At 45.9% G+C, this 21,243-nt stretch overlaps 1 protein-coding gene across 1 annotated transcript in view; it reads right to left on the bottom strand.

Annotated features, from left to right (window-relative positions):
• Positions 1 to 21,243, bottom strand: part of LOC306779314 (calsyntenin-2-like) — a gene marked incomplete at its 5' end in the record, with an annotated part of 199,082 nt that overhangs the window by 124,326 nt on the left and 53,513 nt on the right. Inside the window, one exon of the mRNA XM_079271176.1 lies at positions 2,515 to 2,637. Coding sequence (XP_079127302.1) covers positions 2,515 to 2,637 — 123 coding nt within the window. The remainder of the gene's footprint in view (positions 1 to 2,514; positions 2,638 to 21,243) is intronic.

Consider the following 21,243-nt stretch of genomic DNA (forward strand, 5'->3'; position numbering starts at 1 on the left):
ATTAATCATATCTAAGCAGATGCTAATTTATCTAATGATGTTTTGAGGCTTACATCAAAACAAGTTGCTGTGGCGATGTTACCTAGATAACAAAAACTGTATTACAAATGGGACAAATGCACCACAAGTCCCAAGACCTTTTGGACAACTGAGCCTCCGTGAAGTCCTGCCCCCAAATGCAGACTGGCCAATCATACGACTACTACTACTATCCGGACGTTTCTAAAATATTACGTTTCTACATAAAACCTGTGGAGCTATATAGCTATTAACAATGTACACACACATGTTGCTTTTTGCTTTTTAATGATTGTAATAGTCTCTAACCTGTTTTTGCTGCTGAACTAGTTTGACATCGTGGATATATCGCTTTATAATCTTTCAGAAAATGTGTAAATATTTATCCAGTTAGTGACAGTGTGGGCTCCATGGTAGATCTGACAGCTTGACAGTGGAGCAGCAGGGGGTGGGGCTTAGCGAAGGGTCAATTCCGGCATCGACATTTACGGCCGATGTTAAAGGTCAGTGTTACGTTAAAGGTGGAAGTGGTGTACTCTTGATGTAGAGAGGCAAAAAGTAAAGGACACAAACTCGATTGTACGGCATGTCGTCCACACTCGTCAAAGGGAAAAATAGTTGAAATCTGTTCCAAAAGCGAAACACGAAGTGAAAGCACGCCCTGTGTCGGATTGATTGTTTGCAGCCTCCCACAACTCCATTGTCACAATGAATAGTATATGAATAGTGTATGTAGTGTATGTATAGCTGTCAGGGAACGGAAAAATTCAGGTTGACGACCGTCTGAGCTCGTGTTGGCACTTGTCAACGAATAAAATGACGTGTTGTGACAGACTAGACATGAGCATATGCTCCAGACGAGCTGTGTTCATGCACGTGTGTCATGAATAACAAATGGGCCTTTGATTAGCGCAGAAAGCTTAAGATGTACATCAAAGTGTGTTTCCTTGATATTGTTATCTGCAGCACAGCTGTTTGTGTCGCCTATATTTTTTTATTTTCTTTGAATCTTAGGGAGAAACGCATTCACTTTGTCAGACATAGCCATGCATGATACAACGAGCCTATCTGTACCGGTGCGTTTCACTCTCCCTGACATGCTGTCTGTGTGGTTTTTGAAGCTTGTGGCTGCAGTGACGGCTGATGTCAGTCTCCGCCGGCTTTCAGGCACAGCGGTACCACTTTTGCTGTTGTACCAGGCCAGTGAGTGTGGTGACTGTTGCACCCTGCTCGGCGGGCCGGGAGGATCACCGAGCAGGTGTTTGGAGTGACGTAAAAGACGAGCGGGGAATTACTGTGGGTGTGTGCTGGTTTGTTGGTGTTTTCCCATTGAATCAAACGGAGTCGTGAGGTGCTTTTAGGAAGGCGAAGATGGAATATTCATAAAAAAAAAGCTCGAAGGTGGGTGGGAGGAGGTGAGCTACAGAATGAAAAAGAACATGTGGGAAGTGGCGATGAGAGGAAACGAGAGAGAAATGAGATCTGATAGAAACATCAGGAGGAAGAGAAGGAGACGGATCGGTGATGTTAATGTTCTTGCATGCTTAATTATTTATTTGTTATTAATAATTCACTGAGAAAATCTCTCTCGGTACTGTCGCTTATGAAATCCAATACCCATGCGCTCTGCCCGTTGTGTGTGTGTGTGTGTGTGTGCGTTGTCGTTGTGTGGCTGTCAGTCTATGGAGAGCCAGAGGACAGATGCTGGTCAGCCAGCTGCCCTCCCTACTGTCTCATCATTTTCTCTCTTTCTCCCTGTAGGGTGGCCATTACAGTGAGCCCCCTCAGGCCATGCCACAGCGCACACACACACACACAGTAGCAAACAATGGGAAATTGTTTTACACACATGCACGCTTGCACACACATAAACACACACGCACACACACACTTTCTCACGTCCTGCATCCATCCAGCCCAGCTCGAGGGCCTTGGTGAGTGGGCTGCAGCCCCATGCTAGGGCCTTGGCCACATTAGCGCCCTGGCGGGCAGCCTGAGCTCGTCGGCTGCCCGCAGCAAACGTCCTCCCACAAGAGCTGGCACCCTTTGGAAGAGCTGGAATGGTCACAAAGTGGGAAGAATCTAATCCGGTTTGACTCTTTCTTTTTTTGCTGCAGTGTCTTCAGCCACCATGGGGCTTATTTAGGCCACTCTCCACTCCAAACAAATATGAAATATGAGTCCTGTATGTGATGTGTGCTCACTGGGAATTAATGGATTAAATGCCTGCAGGGTTAACGCTAAGGAAAAAGAAAAAGCTGTGATGCTGCAGCTATAGTACATGAAGCCAATTTAAGCCCCTTCACAGTGATAGCACAGGACAGCTTTGTGTGGTTTATACCCTTAGTGTAAGTATATCCTGCAGCTATGCTTCCCTGTGCGGATTAACACCTGAGTCATCGTTGGCTGCCTCCACTTGGTCGGATAGCCCGCCTCCACCCCGGCTGCTATGCTCACCCTCCCGTTCACAGCCATTAGGGTTGAAATGAGCCATACCTGCGTACGGGATGGGGGCGTCTTTGTCCAGGGCCACCAGAGGAGGATCTAGCAGAACGACGGCAGTGTTCTCAGTGATCACGCCATGGTACGACGTCTCAATCCACGGCTTGTGCTTATTCACTGTGGGGACAGAAGGCAGAACGTGAGGCGTCAGTGAAACACTTCTGCTACCAGATGCATCGGATCTATCAAGTCTTAACATGGTGAGATGTACATCTACAGTTTCATTTCACCTCAGAAATAAACTATTTAACTTGGACATGCACACACAGGCAGTGTACTCTAGCAAGAATACACACTTTTTCTTCTTCTTGGCTCCTCCAGCCGAGGTTTCTACAAGACATTCTCATTTTGCTAATCTCCCCCCAAAACCTATTTTCTCTCTTTTGTTATTTTCTTCCTTCAAACATTCCCTGCAGGTCTTAAAGCAAAGCGCCATGCTTGATCAATGACCACCACTGCGCTGCCAGCAGAAAAGTGTATCCAAGGCTGAGTCAAAACAAAGTTCATGTGCTGAGGGTCTGATCAAGGGCCATAATTGAGTAACTGGCCCCTGGCCTGTGCCATTTGTTTACCTTCAGTCGGTCAGAAAAAAAAGAAAAAAGGGCGCAGAGGAAACAACTCCTTCGTGCTTTCAAGCTGGGCCTGAATGAAGCCACAAATTACACTTTGTGTGCTTTACAGCTCAAGTTTCAGTTTGTGGGCTGAACATGACACAAAGCAAGGCCGTTTTCTGTGGTCCCGTAAAAAAAAAGAACAAAAGACATCATGTGGTTTAATAAGGAATGAAGTGCAAAATGCAACTAATACTCTCCATTCAGTGAAAGAAAATAAAAACTCCACATGAGATGCTAAAACGTGTACTCTACAAACAAGGCCGACAAATGTTACCACATACACATATAATGTTCATACAGTCTTTATGTAATTATCTGTTTTCACGGCACTGAAAAACAGATTCAACAAACAGGGCCATGTTTTGCTACCGAGAGCACATGAGAAGTAGTTAGCAAGCGAGGAAAAGTCTAAATAGTAGCTTAAAGTAACCATGAGATTCTTTTATTCTCTCGTCTTTGCCTCCCATTTATGTTGTTTTTACTGGATACAAATTAATTGTAAGTATACCAGAATACCAGAAGGCTTGTAAATTTACATGATAAAGAACCAAACTTGATTTATTTTAGCTCAAGTTGTGCAATTACTTTTTTGAGGACTGTGGGTTCCCTCGAAAAGCTAATGAGACCATGGGAACAACACGCTAACGCTGTACAGGGATACATATTCACGGGTGTCAGGCCAGAAAGCATGACTAACGGCCCAAATACAGCCAGAGGAGATCATTTACAGGGACAGAGAGATGGCAGCATAAATATTCATGAGCGTGCCGGGTGACGGGTAAAATGATGCCGGATTTCAACTTTAAATGCCAAACCGTGTCATTTGGGGAATTGATAGCTTGCTGACGACGCTGTGCAGGAATGTCATAGAGAAACATGATTTTTATGGGTCATCCCTGTCGCTGCAGACGCTGCTGCAAAGACAGACCAACCCTGTTTTGACCAACCCTGCTTTTTTTGTGGAACGTGATGCAGGTGCAGACTAATTAGCACACATGGTATTTATGTCAGATCTGGCTCTCCGTGTCTGCAAAATCAATTACTGCTTCAGCAGGAGAAGAAGACTTTTATCATAAGAGAAAAATGGAGAGAAATTTGAAAGCAGATAGAAAAAAAGCTAATATCCTCTTCCAACTTGGAACAAGTGCATAACCCCAAATAATGTGTAAAACAGGCTACAACACTATTTGAGCACAATGCGTGACAGCTAATGAGGAGTCTGGAGATCAAGAAGAGGCTCAACTTCGTGTTCGGTCCTCTCACGTATTAGGAGGCCTGTTGCCCTTTAAATCCCTGATGTGGCCGTTTGTGCCGCTCGCCGTGACTACTTCGTGTCAGGCTGACCTAAATGTTCTGTTGTGACAAATGCCTAAATGTTCTATTGTGAGAGCACGATGTGATCAGAGGCTGTTTTTTCGGGGTTTTGGGTATCGGCAGATATCGAGTACCGATCAGATGCCGGTGTTTCATGAATAAGCTGCACGCTTCACTGTGTGGAAGTGATCATTGTATGTGCAAGGCAACATTGGCCTTGACTTAAACATTGCTTTCCTTACTTTGCAAAACAAAATGTTACAAATAAATACAAGATATAAATGGACTGAATCAATGTCAAAATATAGCATCAACATGGTAAAAAGTCTTCAAAATGAACAGGAACTACGGTTATAGTGTCAACCTTTTTATTGCAGTAACAAATTGGTCAAAACTTGAACAATAATTTCAATTCCAGAATACAATGCTGGCCTGTAACCAATGATTATTTCCATTATAGATTAATCTGCTGATTATTCACTCCATCAAACGTTTGGTCTATACAAAATATCCATCCCAGTTCGTCAAAGTCCAAGGATGTCTTTAAATGTCTTGTTCTGTCAGTCCAAAGCCCGAGATATTAGTTGATATGATATTCAATTGCTTAATAAATGGGCCCCATTATTAGGGATCCACCAATCTGACTTCTCCAGTCCCGATACCGATACCATGGGCCTCTGCAGACACTGGGTATCGATCAGATACCAGAGTGTAATTAATATAATTAATAAGCTGTATGCCTCACTGTGTGGAAGTGACTGGGAAATATAATATGAATATAAATGTACCGAACAGTATCCGATTGCAGATCCGCCGCGTAACCAGATCCATCTATTTGAGTGACTATCGTCCTGATCTCGGTATCGGTGCATCATCCCTACTCATAACACAAGTGGCAGACACCAGAACATCACAATCTAGTCTGATGACGTCTCCATGCTGGTGACCTTTGTGATATCACCAGAACACGACATGAAGTGCATCTTTCCACTGCGGGTTAATGATGTCTCAAAGCCTTGCCGCTTTCTCTCTCTGTGGGTGTGGGAGGGAATGGTTTTTCACCAGGAGTGATGAGGGCATTAAAGGAGCGTCCACCTCCGGTAATCGCAGCAGTGTCTTGATGAGGCGCCACCCACGTGTCCAACCCCCCCGACCCACATCGGCAGCACATCCGATCTGACTGGTGAGGAATGAGACGCCGTCTTCATGTAATGGGGTCCATGCATTGACAGCTTGAGACACGAGCCATTAACACGAAAAATGGATGGATAAGCGCCTCTCTTTTTGCTAATAATGCGGGCTGTCAGAGGCTAGAGAGGGGTTGAGGGGAGGCGGGGTGGGGGGGGAGGGGGTTGGAGAAATGAAGCAGCCAGACCATCAGTTCCAGAGATTCCCGGGGGAACCATTGCAGCCGCTTACCACGATCGAACCCTCGGCTGCAAGCGCGAATGCCTGGACACTAAGTGATTAGCTACATACTCCTGGCACCTTGAATCACAACGAAACACGGTTAATCCCCTGATCAATACCAAGGGAACATGACACCCCGCACGGCCAAATGTGTCTGCGTCGCCTCACTCCGCAGGTGAAGTCAGAGGGAAGCGCTTCTCAGAGTTGCTCTCTTTGCAAAGCTTATGTGTGCCAACGAACGCACGGCAATGAGAAAATGTATCCCCTTTTGGCATTTTGATCAAACTGTGCGTTGCTCAACTATACGACTCGGCCTTCAGGCTGGTTTGTGACGTGGTTTGTGTGCGAGTAATTGCAGAATTGCGGCAGTGTATGGTTGATTGCGTGCAGCGTAATGTCTCAGGGAGACATCGATTATTGTTTCAATGTATGTTTTAAATCTCCTTTACTTTTGCCTTTATGCTTTTAATGGTTTCATGTGACGCACTTTGAATTACCTTGTTGTTGAAATGTGCTATACAAATAAACTTGCCTTGCCTTCAGACAGCCTCTAATAGGATGGGTGCTTAAAAAAAATAAAGAAAATCAGCAAACACCAGAAAAAGACAGAGCTGCTCTCTAAGTGACCCCAATTTTCAAAAGCAAACACCTTCAATGGCCACTAACAGCACTTGGTAAATGGCGAGCAATAACCTCTGTTTGTGAATGCAGAGAGGTCGATTTGCCGGCGTCTTATGAAACCTCGTGGCTGTTTGGCTGAACGTGACGAGATGGGATGCAAAGGCCTTCATCCCCAGGAACGAGAATCAAACGCACCCGTTTCTATTTCATGCGTTAACAAGCAGAGGAAACTGCTCACCTGAGGTTGTTGTGTTTGCTTATTCAAACTAGGGCTGGGATTCAAATACCATGACCTTTTCGTCCACTGTGTCACACAAAGGGGGGGGGGGAGATTATGTTAACTGGCTTCAAGGCAGACTTGACAAAATCATTTCACTTCGTATCATATCTCTTGGAAAGCACGTAACCATATTTCAGCGTTTATTTCCTTTCAATGAAAAGCAACGGGATCCACCTTTTTCAGCTAGCGGCAGATATGTAGCAACTACATTAACAAATTGTATCACATGTGTTTCAACGATGACACAATTATTTTTGTTCCCCACAATGAATTTAATCACAGGGGTCGAGGGATACAGTCATCAAACCTGTACGGGCCAATGTAATCACGCTGTGTGACAGCCGAAAGGTGAGCTGTGAAGCCCGGCTGCCCTTTACCGCTGGCTACCGCTGGCTACCGGCTATCTCCCTCCGCCAGTTCACTGCCAATTAAGCAGAGAGTCACGGATTTGACTTGAGGCTCCGAGCATGGCAGAGGCGCTGTAACGGCTGATTAATCTCTGACCGGGGCGACGGTGCGCCGCCGTAACTGTGCCACCTCCTGACGGGCGGGTACTGCAATCTGAACGGGCCTCGGGGGGGGGGGGGAGAAACTGTTGTAATTAAAAAGAACTCTGTAGGAAATTAAACTGTGATTGATAAGGTCAACAGTAGGGGCTGCGATGAATACATCAGTGTAATGAAAAGTAAACGTAGCAGAGACAGTTAGCCATTATGGCCACCAACAGGCAATTACACAGCAAGCTGGGAGCTCACGCCGGGCTCGGAGAGAGGCTCAGAGAGGCTCAGAGAGAGGCTCAGAGAGAGGCTCAGAGATGCCCATCAACGGGTCACTGCGAATTACTGAGAGGCATCCCCGCTGACGTTGAGGTGGGGGCGGCTGTCTCGGGGCCTCGGTTTTTCTTTTCCCTCAACCACAACCTCGTTGCAGTGATCCGTGTCTGCTTTGAACCTTGGAGATCTTTGAGAACTTTCATCTTCTTTGCACTCAGTGCACCGGCTTCGCGCTTCACAGAGCAGGCTGACAGGAAGCGTCTGCCGGGAGAGGACTTGATCAAATATAAAAGCTCCCGAGTAGAGTTCTCGTCCAGATACGGTGAGTCCTCAAGTTCCTGAACATTGATTTAGACTTGAGATCAGCAGACTAAAGGATAACACATGTAGACTGTAAGTTCACAAAACGGACAAATTAAATGACTAATTTATAAAAATGTATTCGCTGAGGTTTTGGGATGTTAAAGGTGTATTCCAGTGATTTAGTATTGTACTTGCAGTGCTGTGAGCTGCGTGGTCTAGTACGGGTCAAGCCCCAAAAACATTAGTTCCTGTAATGCAACTCCAGAGCAGTTGGCTCCACAAACACACCTTCTTTCTCCTTCAAATGCCACGACCAGGAATTATAAAAAGTCATGATCTTAATGTACTGAATGAAAGGAGAGACACCCAAAGAGTCTGAAATGAACAGATAATAACAGATGTTTATCAAACTTGAAAATGACCTGTTTGACTAAAGCAGGGTGTTGAAAACAGACGAGGAGTGAATCCCAGCTTACTTCTTCCATCACACCAGTGTTTGCAATGTCAAATACAGCAAGGGAACCAAAGCAAGGATCAAACCAGCTGCCAAGCTCAACACATCAATATGAGGCTTTTCTGCGCTCGGGCAGAATACAAGCGAGTTCATTATGCAGTCGGCACATACAGCGAAGGAAACAGTGTTCCTGCCAAAACACCTGGGTCACACCGAGGTGACCCCGCTCCGCTATGCTCTGTACAGAGCTTCTTCTGCTGTCGTCTCATCTCAGAACAGAAGTCTGGAGGACACGCAGTGGAAACTAAACTTCACACGCCATCGACAAAACACAAACTCTTCATGTCCTCTTGGATTCAATTGGAAAACATGACTTGGCCGGGAAACAATTTGCCTGTTTGGCCTTTTTTGTGGCTATATATTTGGATTTAGTTTCTTGAGAATATGAGCCATCCGTAGCCCTGGGCAGGGTGAGATAACGCGCGATCACACACTTTTTTGGAGGTTTGTTGAGAGGGGAATAACCTAACAACTCAGAGGCTGCCCTGCGTTGCCCCAGGTGTGTGTAAATGCGTAGGATGTAAGCCTGTGCATGTCTGTGTGTGTTCTACTTTTGTGGCCAGCGGCATGCCATGGTCCCAGTGCGCGTGTGTGTGTGTGTGTGTGTGTGTGTGTGTGTGTGTGTGTGTGTGTGGTAGCGGAGGCTCAGTGGTCGGCTGGAGAGCAGAGTTGCAGCGGGACCCCACAGCGTCCGACACCACCGATGGGGAAAAAAAAAAAAAAAAAAAACAGCGAGCGCTCTGACCGCGATATACAAAAGCACACAAGCAGCCGAGCTCAAAGGTTTGGAGACGAACAGAAAAAAGATCATAAAGGTGTGTTTATAGTTCTACACAGCTGGGGAAGAAGACACTGAAGAGGACGCAAGCGCTGCCGCACGTATCAAAGTCCGGCTTTGTTTGCACCTCAGTGAACAATGGCAGTTTTTTTTTTTTGACATTTCTCTGTCCCCCCCCCCCCCCTCAACATAGTCCCTGCAAAATGATAGAGCGCAGGCAAAGGTCAGCCTTCTACATGAGCTTGGTTTCCAGCACTCTCCCCAGAAGTCAGAATACACAAGCAATGAGATGAGAATGAGAGGAAAAAAAATCGCCAGAGTTTGCTTCTGTGCCGTAAGCGACCGCGCAGCGATGTTACTGTATGTGCTTATTAACCTGCAGAGAGAGGGAGGGAGGAAGGCTGGCTGGCTGCTCCGCTACCCTCTCAGAGCCCCTGAGGAAGAGCGAGAAAGACTAACAGAGAGAGAGATGTGTTATGCATAAAGGTACGCAGCAAAACTAAAAGCATCCATCCAGATGACCAAGAGTGGATGCATCGGAGCTGAAAATGCACTTTTGGTGCCATCACCCGCAGCTATCGTGACCCCTCTTTGTCAAATGGCTTGACAGCCACAAATGTTCCCGCGGTGCATCATTTGAGGGCCATTATCCTGGTCCATTATTGTATGCGCAATTTGAGATATGGCATTTAGAGCTTCCTGCCTTTCAAAAAGAACGCACACCGGGAGCCTGTCAGGAGATACACCCATTATCAAGGTACATTTACCTCAAACTCCACATCTTCAGAACTATTCTGTGCAGTATAACTCGTAACTCTTTTCAGGACCTTGACAACTCACCATATTTAATATTATTTCCAATGTTACGTGATTAGATACGACGTACTAATCGGGTACGATTAGAGGTGTTTCATTGCTGAATTGCCACCTTAGTCTAATGTCGTAATTGTTTTTTTCTGATGGGTTACTTTGCCCGATGCAATCACTGGTGACTGACACGTTCTTCTAATCAACGTCACTGTCATTCAAAACAGTTGCCAGGGGAGCTTTCGCTTTGACGTCCCCGTATTGATGCTGCCAATTTCAGCTTTATTGCTTTGTAAATGTAAATGAACATGTATTGTGACACACAGCACAGCACGAAGTGCGATATAGTCTGCGAGCACCGTCAGAGGTTGACGAGAGTAAGAAAAGAGAGGCAAAATGGTGCATGAGGGTTGCCGTTCGTCAGTCTGGAGGCTCATCCAAGAAGGTGTTTGTGATTGTTTAGATACATTTTTATCTCGTGATTCTCTGTGGTGATTTGATCAACCGCTAGAATACACGAGAGCGGCCTGACATTTGATATTTAACAAGCGTGGACTTGAAAGAGAAGGGATGTTGCAGTAAGGTACACAACACACACCGTCACTATTTCTATCCTTTAGTTTTTAGGGACATTAATGTAAATGTACATAGAGAGAGAGAGGGAACTTAAAATATACAAAATCCTGAATAAGAAATGGCCACAGTTAAACACTCCTGCTGATTCAAAGCACTTCTACCGCGCAGTAAGAGGCTCTTATACTCTGAAAGCTATGTGTGTGTCGGCGGACAAGGAGCCAGCATGAGAGCCACGTTCTCGGGTCTTTTTTGATGCCGCAGAATGTTGTTCTGGCCTCTTTATGCGGCCCTCAGGCCAGCTGTGAAACAGGGGGTTGAAAACACGTTGAGCAAATAAAAGCATCGGCGCTGTAATCCTTTTAGAATGGCTGGACCGTCTTATGGAACATGAGGTGCACGATATGCACATTAATCTGGTTTATGGTGCGCGTGGCTGCATGTGTGTGTGTGTGTGTGTGTGTGAAGCACCGCCTACACCTACAGCAGTCTGACCTTGGGAACAATTTGTCCTCATGTCTGTTCTTATATACATTTCGTCGACTTTGTCCGTCTTTTTCCCTCCCATTCTTCTTCTATTGATCTTTACTTTTATTATTTTCTTTACTTTAAATTTCTCCACAGCCTGTCTTTTCTCTTCATCTATTAATCTTTGCTGTTTTTTCCCTTTACTTTCAATTTCTTCTCCGCAGCCTTTCATCACTCAACTACAGCCAATCAAATGCTGGCTTTTATCTGGTCAGTCATTCTCTTCATCTTAAACTCCTGTACAACCCCAACTTCGAGATTGCGTTCCGCACATGTGCAAAACTTGTAGCGGACAGTAACTCTGGCTTAACTGGTACCTTAAACCCCACTACATTCTAACTAAACTGTGTTTGAACTCACCAAACACATCGCTGATGCAACAGACTCATTCTAAGACTCATTAATCAAAGATGACGAAAGCGAATGTACGAGCAATGAACCCAAGATGAAGAATGAACATTGCGTAACACAGATGTGACTTAGTATACAGTATGTATGTGATGAATATGATGTACTGGATTTCAGACTGGAGATACCGCACTGAATCTGAAAACCAAAATCTTGTGTTTCACCGATCCAGCACACTCTATTTTTTGGATTGAATCTGAAGAGCTAGTGCATGACCACGAAGCCCCGGCTGTGAACCGTGAGAACAGAAAGACCTGGAAGTCAGCGAAGTACATGAAAGGGAAAGGTGCTTTGGACACGCGTCAACCTCCAGCACATCTGAGCAACGTGTGGCCGATCACGCACATCGGACGTCTCTCTCGCACACACATCAACATCATCACTGAGGCTCGGTCGGATGTGCTTCGGACCTGTCTGACATGCTGATCGCTGCTGTGCAGTCTGAGGGAGATGGAGGGCAGGAGGAGCGTTATCACCTCCCTGGAGGCGGATCAAGGAGATGCACGTGAAGCAACACTTGAGCGTAAGCGAGTCGGATCCCTCCGTGCTGCTTGTGATAATGATCACGAAAGGTAGAGCACCACTTCAGTATTTCAGAAAGGTGATTTCAGTTCTGGTAAAAAAAATAAAAATACAACAGCAGACATTCAGCACACACACCCACAACCCCCACTTGTAGACATACGGAGCACACTCGTGTCCACAGGAAGCTCTCACAAACAATTATTGTGCCAAGCCTCCCACTGGCCGGCGCTCTTCATTTTAGTCTTTGTCCCACAGACCCCATTCAAACCCACTGGATGTGGCATTTGAACAAGTGCTAAAGCAATCAGTGATTTAGGAGGAAAGAAAAAACCTCTCAACCTCTTTTTAACCCGGCCAAAGTTCAACTGGCTGCTATTGATTTTCATTATACTGAAGAGAGCGAGAGCAGAGGAGAGGCGAATAAAACATCGTTTGATGAAAAGTTGCACTTTGACGTTTTGTGCAGGAAATTAATTCAGGTGGAAAACACACGGCGGTTGAATGGATTAAGCTCGGCAACTGTTTATGTTTTATTGTACCGAGAAGTACACCTGCCTTGTAAACACAATGTAAAACAAGCCGGCACCGTTTCACAGCAGGGCATAAGCCTCTCCGTCCCATTGAGCCTTGAGATCTGGAGGGATTCATTTGGCTTCTTTTGTTTCTTTTTACCAGTGGCACTGGTGAATAAAAAGCCAAATTGCTGGCAGCCAGAAATGGAACAGCGATGGCTGGTGAGTAATGTGGTTGGGGTGGCGTGTGTGTGTCTGTGTGTGCGTGTGTGTGTGTGTGTGTGTGGGGGGGGGGGCTTCATTGGCTGGCTGACGCCATCTCTCTGGAGAACAGCCGGCAAATACACACAGAAACAACGAGCTAAAATAAAAGTACATCGACAAAAACATTGTTAAAAATAATAATTTACAGGAAAAACATTAACTTCAACAAATACCATACACATGTGCAAAATATCTCCACGTTCAGCTACACTCATCCCTGAGCAGGCTCTTCCAAGTTATATCTGACTGTGAAAATATAATTAATTTTGGAGAATGTCTATAATTTTTTGATGAAATTCTAGATCTGTTCATTTGGGTTTTTTCTAATTGAACTGTAGTACTTTGAAGATCTTGCATTTAGAGTTAACGTTCTGTTGATTACAGTTTGTAGTTTTGTCGTCATCTTCATCAGATATGATAACATTGATTGTAATGACGACTGGGGGCACGCCAACGTCGCTTCTACTGAGCCACGATGCCTAAACTGGTGTTTCCCAGCCTGCGGGTCGGGACAAGATAAAACACGCCTCATGTCGGGTCGGCCTTACACCAAGCGACTTTTCAAGCGATTTCACTGTTCGCAGATGAATTTACACGGTCGGAATACAATCCCCACCCACCAGTGTTGCTGTGACGATGCAGCCGACAGGCGCTTATCCCCTCGGCAGAATTTGCATTTCGCTCAGATGTTCTTGTGATCGATTGCTTATTTCGGAACATAACTGCTGATTACTTAAATTGCAAACTAACGCGTTGCGTTATCTCAGCAGTTAACTCGTTGTTATCGGCAATGAAACCGATATACAAAACTATGACCCACGGCTTAGTGAGTGAGAGGTTTAGACGCTGCTTATATTGCACTCTGAATCGTCCCACAGATGACCTCTTTATCCCACGCGACCCCTCGGCTAGCTCAGAGGCCAATCATTCAACATTCGTGAGGCGGCCGGGTGGGCGGGGCAGACAGACCGACGGCGAACGCAGACACAGACATGAGTGGTGCTGTCAACCTTTGAGAGGATAACAGAACCCATCAGTACGGCTGTGGAAAAACAACATATTTACTTTCTCAAGGAAACACATTCGCACACAGTGCAGACAGATTCTGCCCACAGGCTGAAGCCTCCTTGACAGCCTTCTGATGATTGACAATACAGCACTCAGATATTTAGTGCCTTGGAAATGTAGCCTATCCGACCCATGACTGGTGCTTTCCAATAAATGTGCCACAGATTTGTTTGAAATGTATTGTTTGTTGTCTTCATAATGTAGTATACGTTGTATTTGACAGCAGACCATAGAGGCTCGATCATCAAAGAAGTTTATTCTGATAAAAACAGCTTTCGTGCATGCATATCAATGAGTGATAAACCTATTAATGGATGCATTATTATAACCAATGATAAACCCTGTTGCTCCCCGCAAGGAGAGAGGGCACCACGAGGTACAGCCAGGGGCGCTGTCAAGCTCTCACGGCTGGGACCGTGAGCCTTTCTGAGCCGACCTGCAGCCAGTCGCTGCACACTGCGGTGGAGGAAACCCGCCAGCCCATCGCTGAGAAGGAAAAATATATTTTCTGTTGATTAGGAAAGTGTGGCAGGACACAGTAATCAACGAGGAACACGGCAGGCCGCCCTTTTACAACATTGTCCTTTAAAAGTCATTGTTTTCGAAAATGTATTTCATGAATATCACTATACTTTTGAACAGTTAATCTTAACACTGTGTTAAACTGTATGTTGAACACCAAATTAGAAAGCTTGACAGAGCTTGACCCCATTTAGTTTTTTGACCCAATGCTGTTTTGCGCGACTTGCCTGTTTCGTTTCCACCCAAGATTCAAATTCACTCTTTGCCATCCACGACTCGCAGATCATACAAAAGCAGGTTCCTGCAATGAAGTAAGAACTCTGCAATTCCATTACAGCACCCCGAGCTCAAATCCAAATGGTGTTGATTTGAATGCTTCGCCTTGGGTTACACCCATCTCAACCTGGCTGCAATTATTTTTGCAGAGGCGATGACAGGTCAACAAAGGCAATTACATCCCAACGGCTTGAGGGAGCTATTTCCAACACGAAAAAAAAGGAGTAATTTCAGTTAATAGCTGCATTATTGTAATGTCCATCACTGCCAGTTCGAAAAACTTAAATGTGAAATTTGACAACCACTATTCATTTGCTTGCAAAGAAATCCTGAACCTATTCAGGGACGCACTCGATGGGAAAGAGCACAGAAGAAAAGACAAATTATAATAACTTCAGGGGAGAACTCCTTAAAGGGAACACACCTTGAATATTAGATGAGTCAGGTGCCATACACACACACGCGCAGGTATAAAGAGTAGAACATCTAAATTGCAAACTAAACATGAAGATTGATCACACCAATGAGTCTTTCTTGTGCACAGCAGGGACAGCTCAGCATGTTCTTCATCATTCAACGGGAAATGTCAGAGCTGAGAGTCTGGATCTGCTAGTGCGGAAAAGCACATGCGCCGGCCTCAACACGCCGCTGACAGAGTGCTGAGAACATGTGTATTACTTACAATGGCTACCGTCGAGTAATCAACTGTAGAACGCCTGTGTTGTCAAGTGTGTGATGAATTGAACTGAATACCACCGGGGAAAAGAAACCTATTGTGCTATAATCAGCCCAAATGATATTTGGTTATGAAAAATGGCTTTAATCTAGAGCCAGAGTCTGCATAATGGAGCACAGCCATGCGTGGCATCAGGCTTTGGTTTGGCGAGGCTACCACCTGACACTGGCCATTTGCTAGTGTCATGGCTGCTGACGAAGATGAACGCTTTGCAGAATAATTAAGCTTCTTCAAACAGCCAAATTCCAGATTCAGAGCCTCGGCTCTGAGCCTGACACGTGCGGGAGACCACATGCATCATTGCACGACAGCCTTATTGTCCTATTGTGACCTGACCATGAACTTCACGCAACGCAGACCCCCATCACAACGTTTACAGTCGACTCTATAACGGCGGAGAGCAGATAACCCACGCTGACGGCCTTCATGGAAATATAAGGGAAGTCCTTGCACCTCACGGTCGTATCCATCACATGACATCACACCCATTCTACGCCAGCTCTGCAGCCATTTGTACAGCCAGTGCCATAGCACGGTTCACACACAGTAGCCCGGGTCTGGCCCATGCGTGACACATCTGCTGCCGTCCACAGAGCGAGCAGCAGCGTCCATCAGTATTCTCGGTGAGGTCTGGGCCCTATGAATATTTGAGTTGCTCGCAGACCGAGGGCAGCATAAAGATGCTGGTTGCAGTTCAAAGGCCTCTTAGCACCAAAAGGAATACAGGGCTGAAGCAATTCAGAGGAGAGGGGGGGGGGGGGGCACGGGGTATCCAACGGCAGATTGCAGAGGGGGTAAGGTGCAGGAAAAGCCCTGTTAGGATCGTAACAGGCCATTTAATATAAAAATGGAATATTATAAATTTGTTTCTGTATTTAATTTCCTCTGATCTGAAGCTACCCGAAAGCTCCTGCAGGTGCAACTAACAAAAGGGAATACATTTTATCGGCAGCTGATCACGATTTACCCAAAGTCAGCAGGGTAATGTCTGAGCTTGCATTCAGTGTTGGTAGTCATCACGGAGCTGGAGCGCTGTTCCGCTGTCATTTCAGGTCGTTCAGGTTAATGTGAATATGATGATCAAAGTCAGCCAGTCGGAGATTCCTGCTCAGCACTCCTCATCTGTACAACTGGATAAATATCAGCTAATTTGCACATGCTTAGAGGCTATACTGCATGGGCTCATCGGAGTTGTGTAGCGGTGCAGCTACTCATTTCAAATGCACAAACAAACACACGCGGAGGTGGTTAGAGCAGGTCAATCTTCATTCTGTCTCCTCTGCTGCTCATACTGCCACATGCAGGCTGCGTAGAAGCCATCTCGCTCTCTCTCTCTCTCTCTCTCTCTCTCTCTCTCTCTCTCTCTCTCTCTCAGACACAGTGACAGATATTTGATGGATTTGAGAAAAATTACATTCATGCACACATAAAAAAGAAGGTATGGGAGAGTGTAAGGTGGCCCTGGCAGCTGATGTAATTGGGTGGGGGGGGGGGGCCCAGGTGTGGTGTAGTTTGTGTTGCCAGCTCAACCTGTGTTGGTGGGCCGCAAAGAAGAAGAAGAAACTCCCTCATTCTCGTTACTGGCAAAATAAATATATTACAGCTACGCATGATCAGACTGCAGTGAGGAAGAAAGAGGGGATGAGTGATGGGAAAAGAAAGAAAGAGAGAGAAAGAGAAACACACTCATCCATTTTTCATGGCTCCTCGCTGCAGCTAAACCTGCTGGACCGGAGATAGCGAGAGAGCGAGAGAGAGAGAGAGAGAGAGAGAGAGCGAGAGAGAGAGGAGAGAGAGAGAGAGAGAGAGAGAGAGAGAGAGAGAGCGAGAGAGAGATAGAGAGAGAGAGAGAGAGAGAGAGAGAGAGAGAGTGAGAGAGGCGAGCGAGAGAGAGAGAGAGAGAGAGAGAGAGAGAGAGAGAGAGAGAGAGAGAGAGAGAGAGAGAGAGAGAGAGCGAGAGAGAGCGAGAGAGAGAGAGCGAGAGCGAGAGCGAGAGAGAGAGAGCGAGAGCGAGAGAGAGCGAGTGAGAGAGAGAGAGAGCGAGAGAGAGAGAGCGAGAGAGAGAGAGAGAGAGAGAGAGAGAGAGAGAGAGAGAGAGAGAGAGAGAGGTTTTTTTTGACAAAAGCTTATTTTCACTTATTTTGTGGTGGTCTCGCATGTTTACTAAACTTCACTGGGAAGGCTGGACGGAGGTTTTTTAAAATTCCTTCAAGGTTCTTCTGCTTGTTGCAAATTGATCAAGTCACTTGTCCGCTGAATTCTGCTTTTGACTATTTGTAATTCTGAGAAGCAATCACCGATCGCTCAAAGGAGAGCTCGATTCGTCAACTGATCCAATGCCACGAGCTGTGTGTGTCGTACTGTTGTGCTTCTCCACAATAAACGTCAGCGTGTAGGCATTGTAACTTACACATAATTCAATCAATGAGTGTGCCATGTCAAGCTGCTGTCAATCATGCACCGACAACCAGGCCGGGGGCGGGTTTTGGAGGTCATGTTACAGCAGGAAGTCAGTCTCGAACGCTGTAATGAAGGCAGAATAAGCAAACTCATTAATGCTCATTAATTGTTCAGACTAATCTGATTACAGCGACAAGACCTGCGGAACGATACCATCCGATAAAGACCGTTTGCATTAGTCGTACACCTATTCTCTTTTTTTTTTCTTTTTATCATTTACAATATCTTGCCGTCTTCCTTTCGGTGCTGGTGAGTGTGTGTGTGTGTGTGTGTGTGTGTGTGTGTGTGTGTGTGTGTGTGTGTGTGTGTGTGTGCGTGCCACTGGGAATCTGGATAACCTTTCAGATGATAATCTTTTCCCCCCGTGACTCACACACTTCCCATGCTAGATTATGCTAATGCAACATTTGTGCCAGTAAATGAGAAAGAGACAGCGGGCAATATTTTTGTGTGAATTGGTGGCGCGTGACTCAAAATGTAGCTGATGAAGACAACGGCAGAGTGAACACGGGGCGGTTACTATGTAGAGTCAGATTCTTTGTCTTGTTCCACACGGATAACATCTCAAGCAATAGTTTGCTACAGAACTATCATGTGATGTTGGCTCAAGTGTCCTGTGAGAAAAGCGATTATTCATTTGTCATCTAGCTTGAGTTCGCTACGTCACCATCGAGGGCTCGTTGGTCTCGGGGTATAATTCTCAAGAGGTCCCGGGTCCAAATCCCAGACAAGCCCTTATGAAAAATCTTTGTTGGTGAAATAAATTGTCTGTCTTGATGAGACAATTAAATCCACACCTGTGAGAGAAAAATCTGTTTTAAGTCCGTGTGTTGCAATGGTTGCATGAATCAACTGCTCCCTAATAACCCTGTTTACATGACTGTCACGTTGGATTTGGCTACACTGCAAATTCAAAGTGCTTTATTGCAGGTGCGGCTGGTACAATACATGTTGGAAAGAAGGAGATAAGGAAAGCAGTTGTGGCAACTTTGGTTGAGCACACAGAAGCAGTGCTGGTGGGAATTTATTGACAGGTGTTTGATACCGGAACCTCAGGCCAGTATTCATCAGCTTTGGCTTGGTCGACCAACACCTGAGAATATTATCTGGCTCTCTCTTCAGCCAGTCATTTATTAGCATTTCTGCAGCGCTGCCTTGGGACAATACTGTGCAGCCTGGCTTATTTAAAGTGTCAATCTTGAAGAATGTAATTTAAACAAATGTGTGGTCCCTATCTTCTGCCAAACGAGGTACCACGATGGGGATTCTTATGAAGTAGTCGCAGGATATGCGATGTCTCTGTCGGTGAGTTTGACACTGACCGCTATCGTTCATCAAAAAGGCTTCTTACGAAACAAGACGGCCATTATCTGCATTGTTTTGACAGTGGATCAGTTTGAAATATCACAGGGAGTAAAAGAACAAGCAGCCACAGCGGCCTGTTATACGAAGAGCTGCAGGCGACATGCTGCACACCTCCAACATCTCGGCAAGGTAACCGACTACTTTCCCTTTCACAGAACGATAGAGAATGGCCAATTATTGCCCGACTTCTTCATTAAAATCAGATGCCCCCAGTATTCTGGCACAGACTGTATCAAACATATTTTATGTTGGCGTCAGTAAATGAGTTGTCGCCAAATCAACCAGGACTGAACTCTAATAACACTGAGCTACGGGTATTTGAAAGCTGCGTAGATCTGCAGAGTTTGTTGTTGTTGTTCTCAGTGTGATTAAAACCAACAGCTACTCTTACAAGACAGAGAATCAATGCTCAACCAAGAAGCTTTAAAAGGTGCTCAATTCGAAATTCAGAGCACATCTATTGCCTCCACACGGCCTCTCATCATGGTCGGCTTAGCCGGCGGCTGACAGCTAACGGTGCGAGCGGTGCGAGCGGCGCAAGCGGCGCAAACAACATCAACAGCGCTGAGAGAGCTAAAAGCGTTTACCTGAGGGGGAACCGCTCGGTAGGCGCTACTCTCCCTCGATGGCGTTATCAGCTGTAACAGCTGCATGAGAGCAGTGCAGAGCGCCGACCATGAGCTAGCCGCTAGGCCACGCTACCATTCACCAACATGCACTAAAAGGCATGTGCAGCCAGTCGGGCTATGAAGAAAAAACAGAGAAGCTGTGATTAAAACAGAGGGAGAGTGACTGCATTCTCTGCTCAGGCACAATACTCCACTTGATCTTTAGCAAAGAGTTGTTTGCTGCTGTAATAATGCTCTTAAAGTCGTATAGAGAACCTTTAACGTTCAAAAAAATACCAACACGTACCAACCACGTTTAAATGCGGCACCTGTTTCATTGTCCCACCCTTGCGCTATGCCAGCTGCGCAGGGCACCCAAATACCAAACGGACAAGCAGGTGCGTTTCAAGGTCACCAAAATGCCAACGAGCAACCAGACCTGCAGCTTTCGTGGCGCTGCGAAAGCTGCAGCCCAGCTATGTAAAGCGAGTCAAAGAGACAATGTAATGCATCCTGTCATGCATGTGAACATGTGTGTTTATCGGCCGTTTGTAGCGTTTTCACAGAGCAGCCCAATCCGTCCGTACAGTGTTCCCATGCGTAGCCCTGTAAGCCGTCCTATCTGTGAACATATGCACGCCCCTACATCTGGATGAGAGTAGTTTAATTATAGTCTGATTACGCCTCAACATCTTCCACCGCTTCCCATATTACAAGGCCTCTTGTTCCATATTAATGAGATGCATTAAAATGGAAAGCCTACCCCCCCCCCCCACCCATACTTCTTGCCCTGAATCTTAAGCCATCGCATACGTTCATCCGCTGCCTGTTACCGATTGTCCTCCAATTCATATTCTGCAGGCGTCGCCCCTGCAATATCCTCACTGCACTCCATACGATCCCCGGAGGAGCCTGAATACCAGTTAATCACCAGTTAAAGGAAACAGTTTGTGTGGTGGCTGGATGGATGGTACACACTGTGGTTTGAGGTTCAAGCACCGTAATTATTCTTTTAGATATTACCGCAAACAAGACAAACGCAGCCACGGAAACTTGGCGTGAAGCCAGAAACTTTCAAGCTACTTTAGAGGAACTTTCTGTGAGATCACGACGACGATGCAGAACAATCACCTGTTTGGTGTAATTGAACCATTCTACCCTGACTAGGCTGTTAACAACCTTGCACGTTTCCCATTGAGAGTAGTTCATCGGGAGTTTTCCACCTCGTCTGACGCAGTGTTTCTTCACCCTTTCATGAGATATCGTCACACCTTAGCTGCAGTTTTAATCTCCCATGATGCTTGAACACACAAATGAGTTTCACTCACATCATATGATGGGAAACTTCTGTTAGTTTTCTGAGGTAAGTCCCTTGCCCCATTAACATCCCTCCAAATGCACTGTTGTGCAAAAGCTTTGTTTGCTCCCGGTTCAGTCGCTAACACCAGCTAGCGAGCCGCCTCG

The sequence above is a fragment of the Melanostigma gelatinosum genome, assembly GCF_949748355.1.
Source record: "Melanostigma gelatinosum genome assembly, chromosome: 7".
Classification (NCBI taxonomy): Eukaryota; Metazoa; Chordata; class Actinopteri; order Perciformes; family Zoarcidae; genus Melanostigma; species Melanostigma gelatinosum.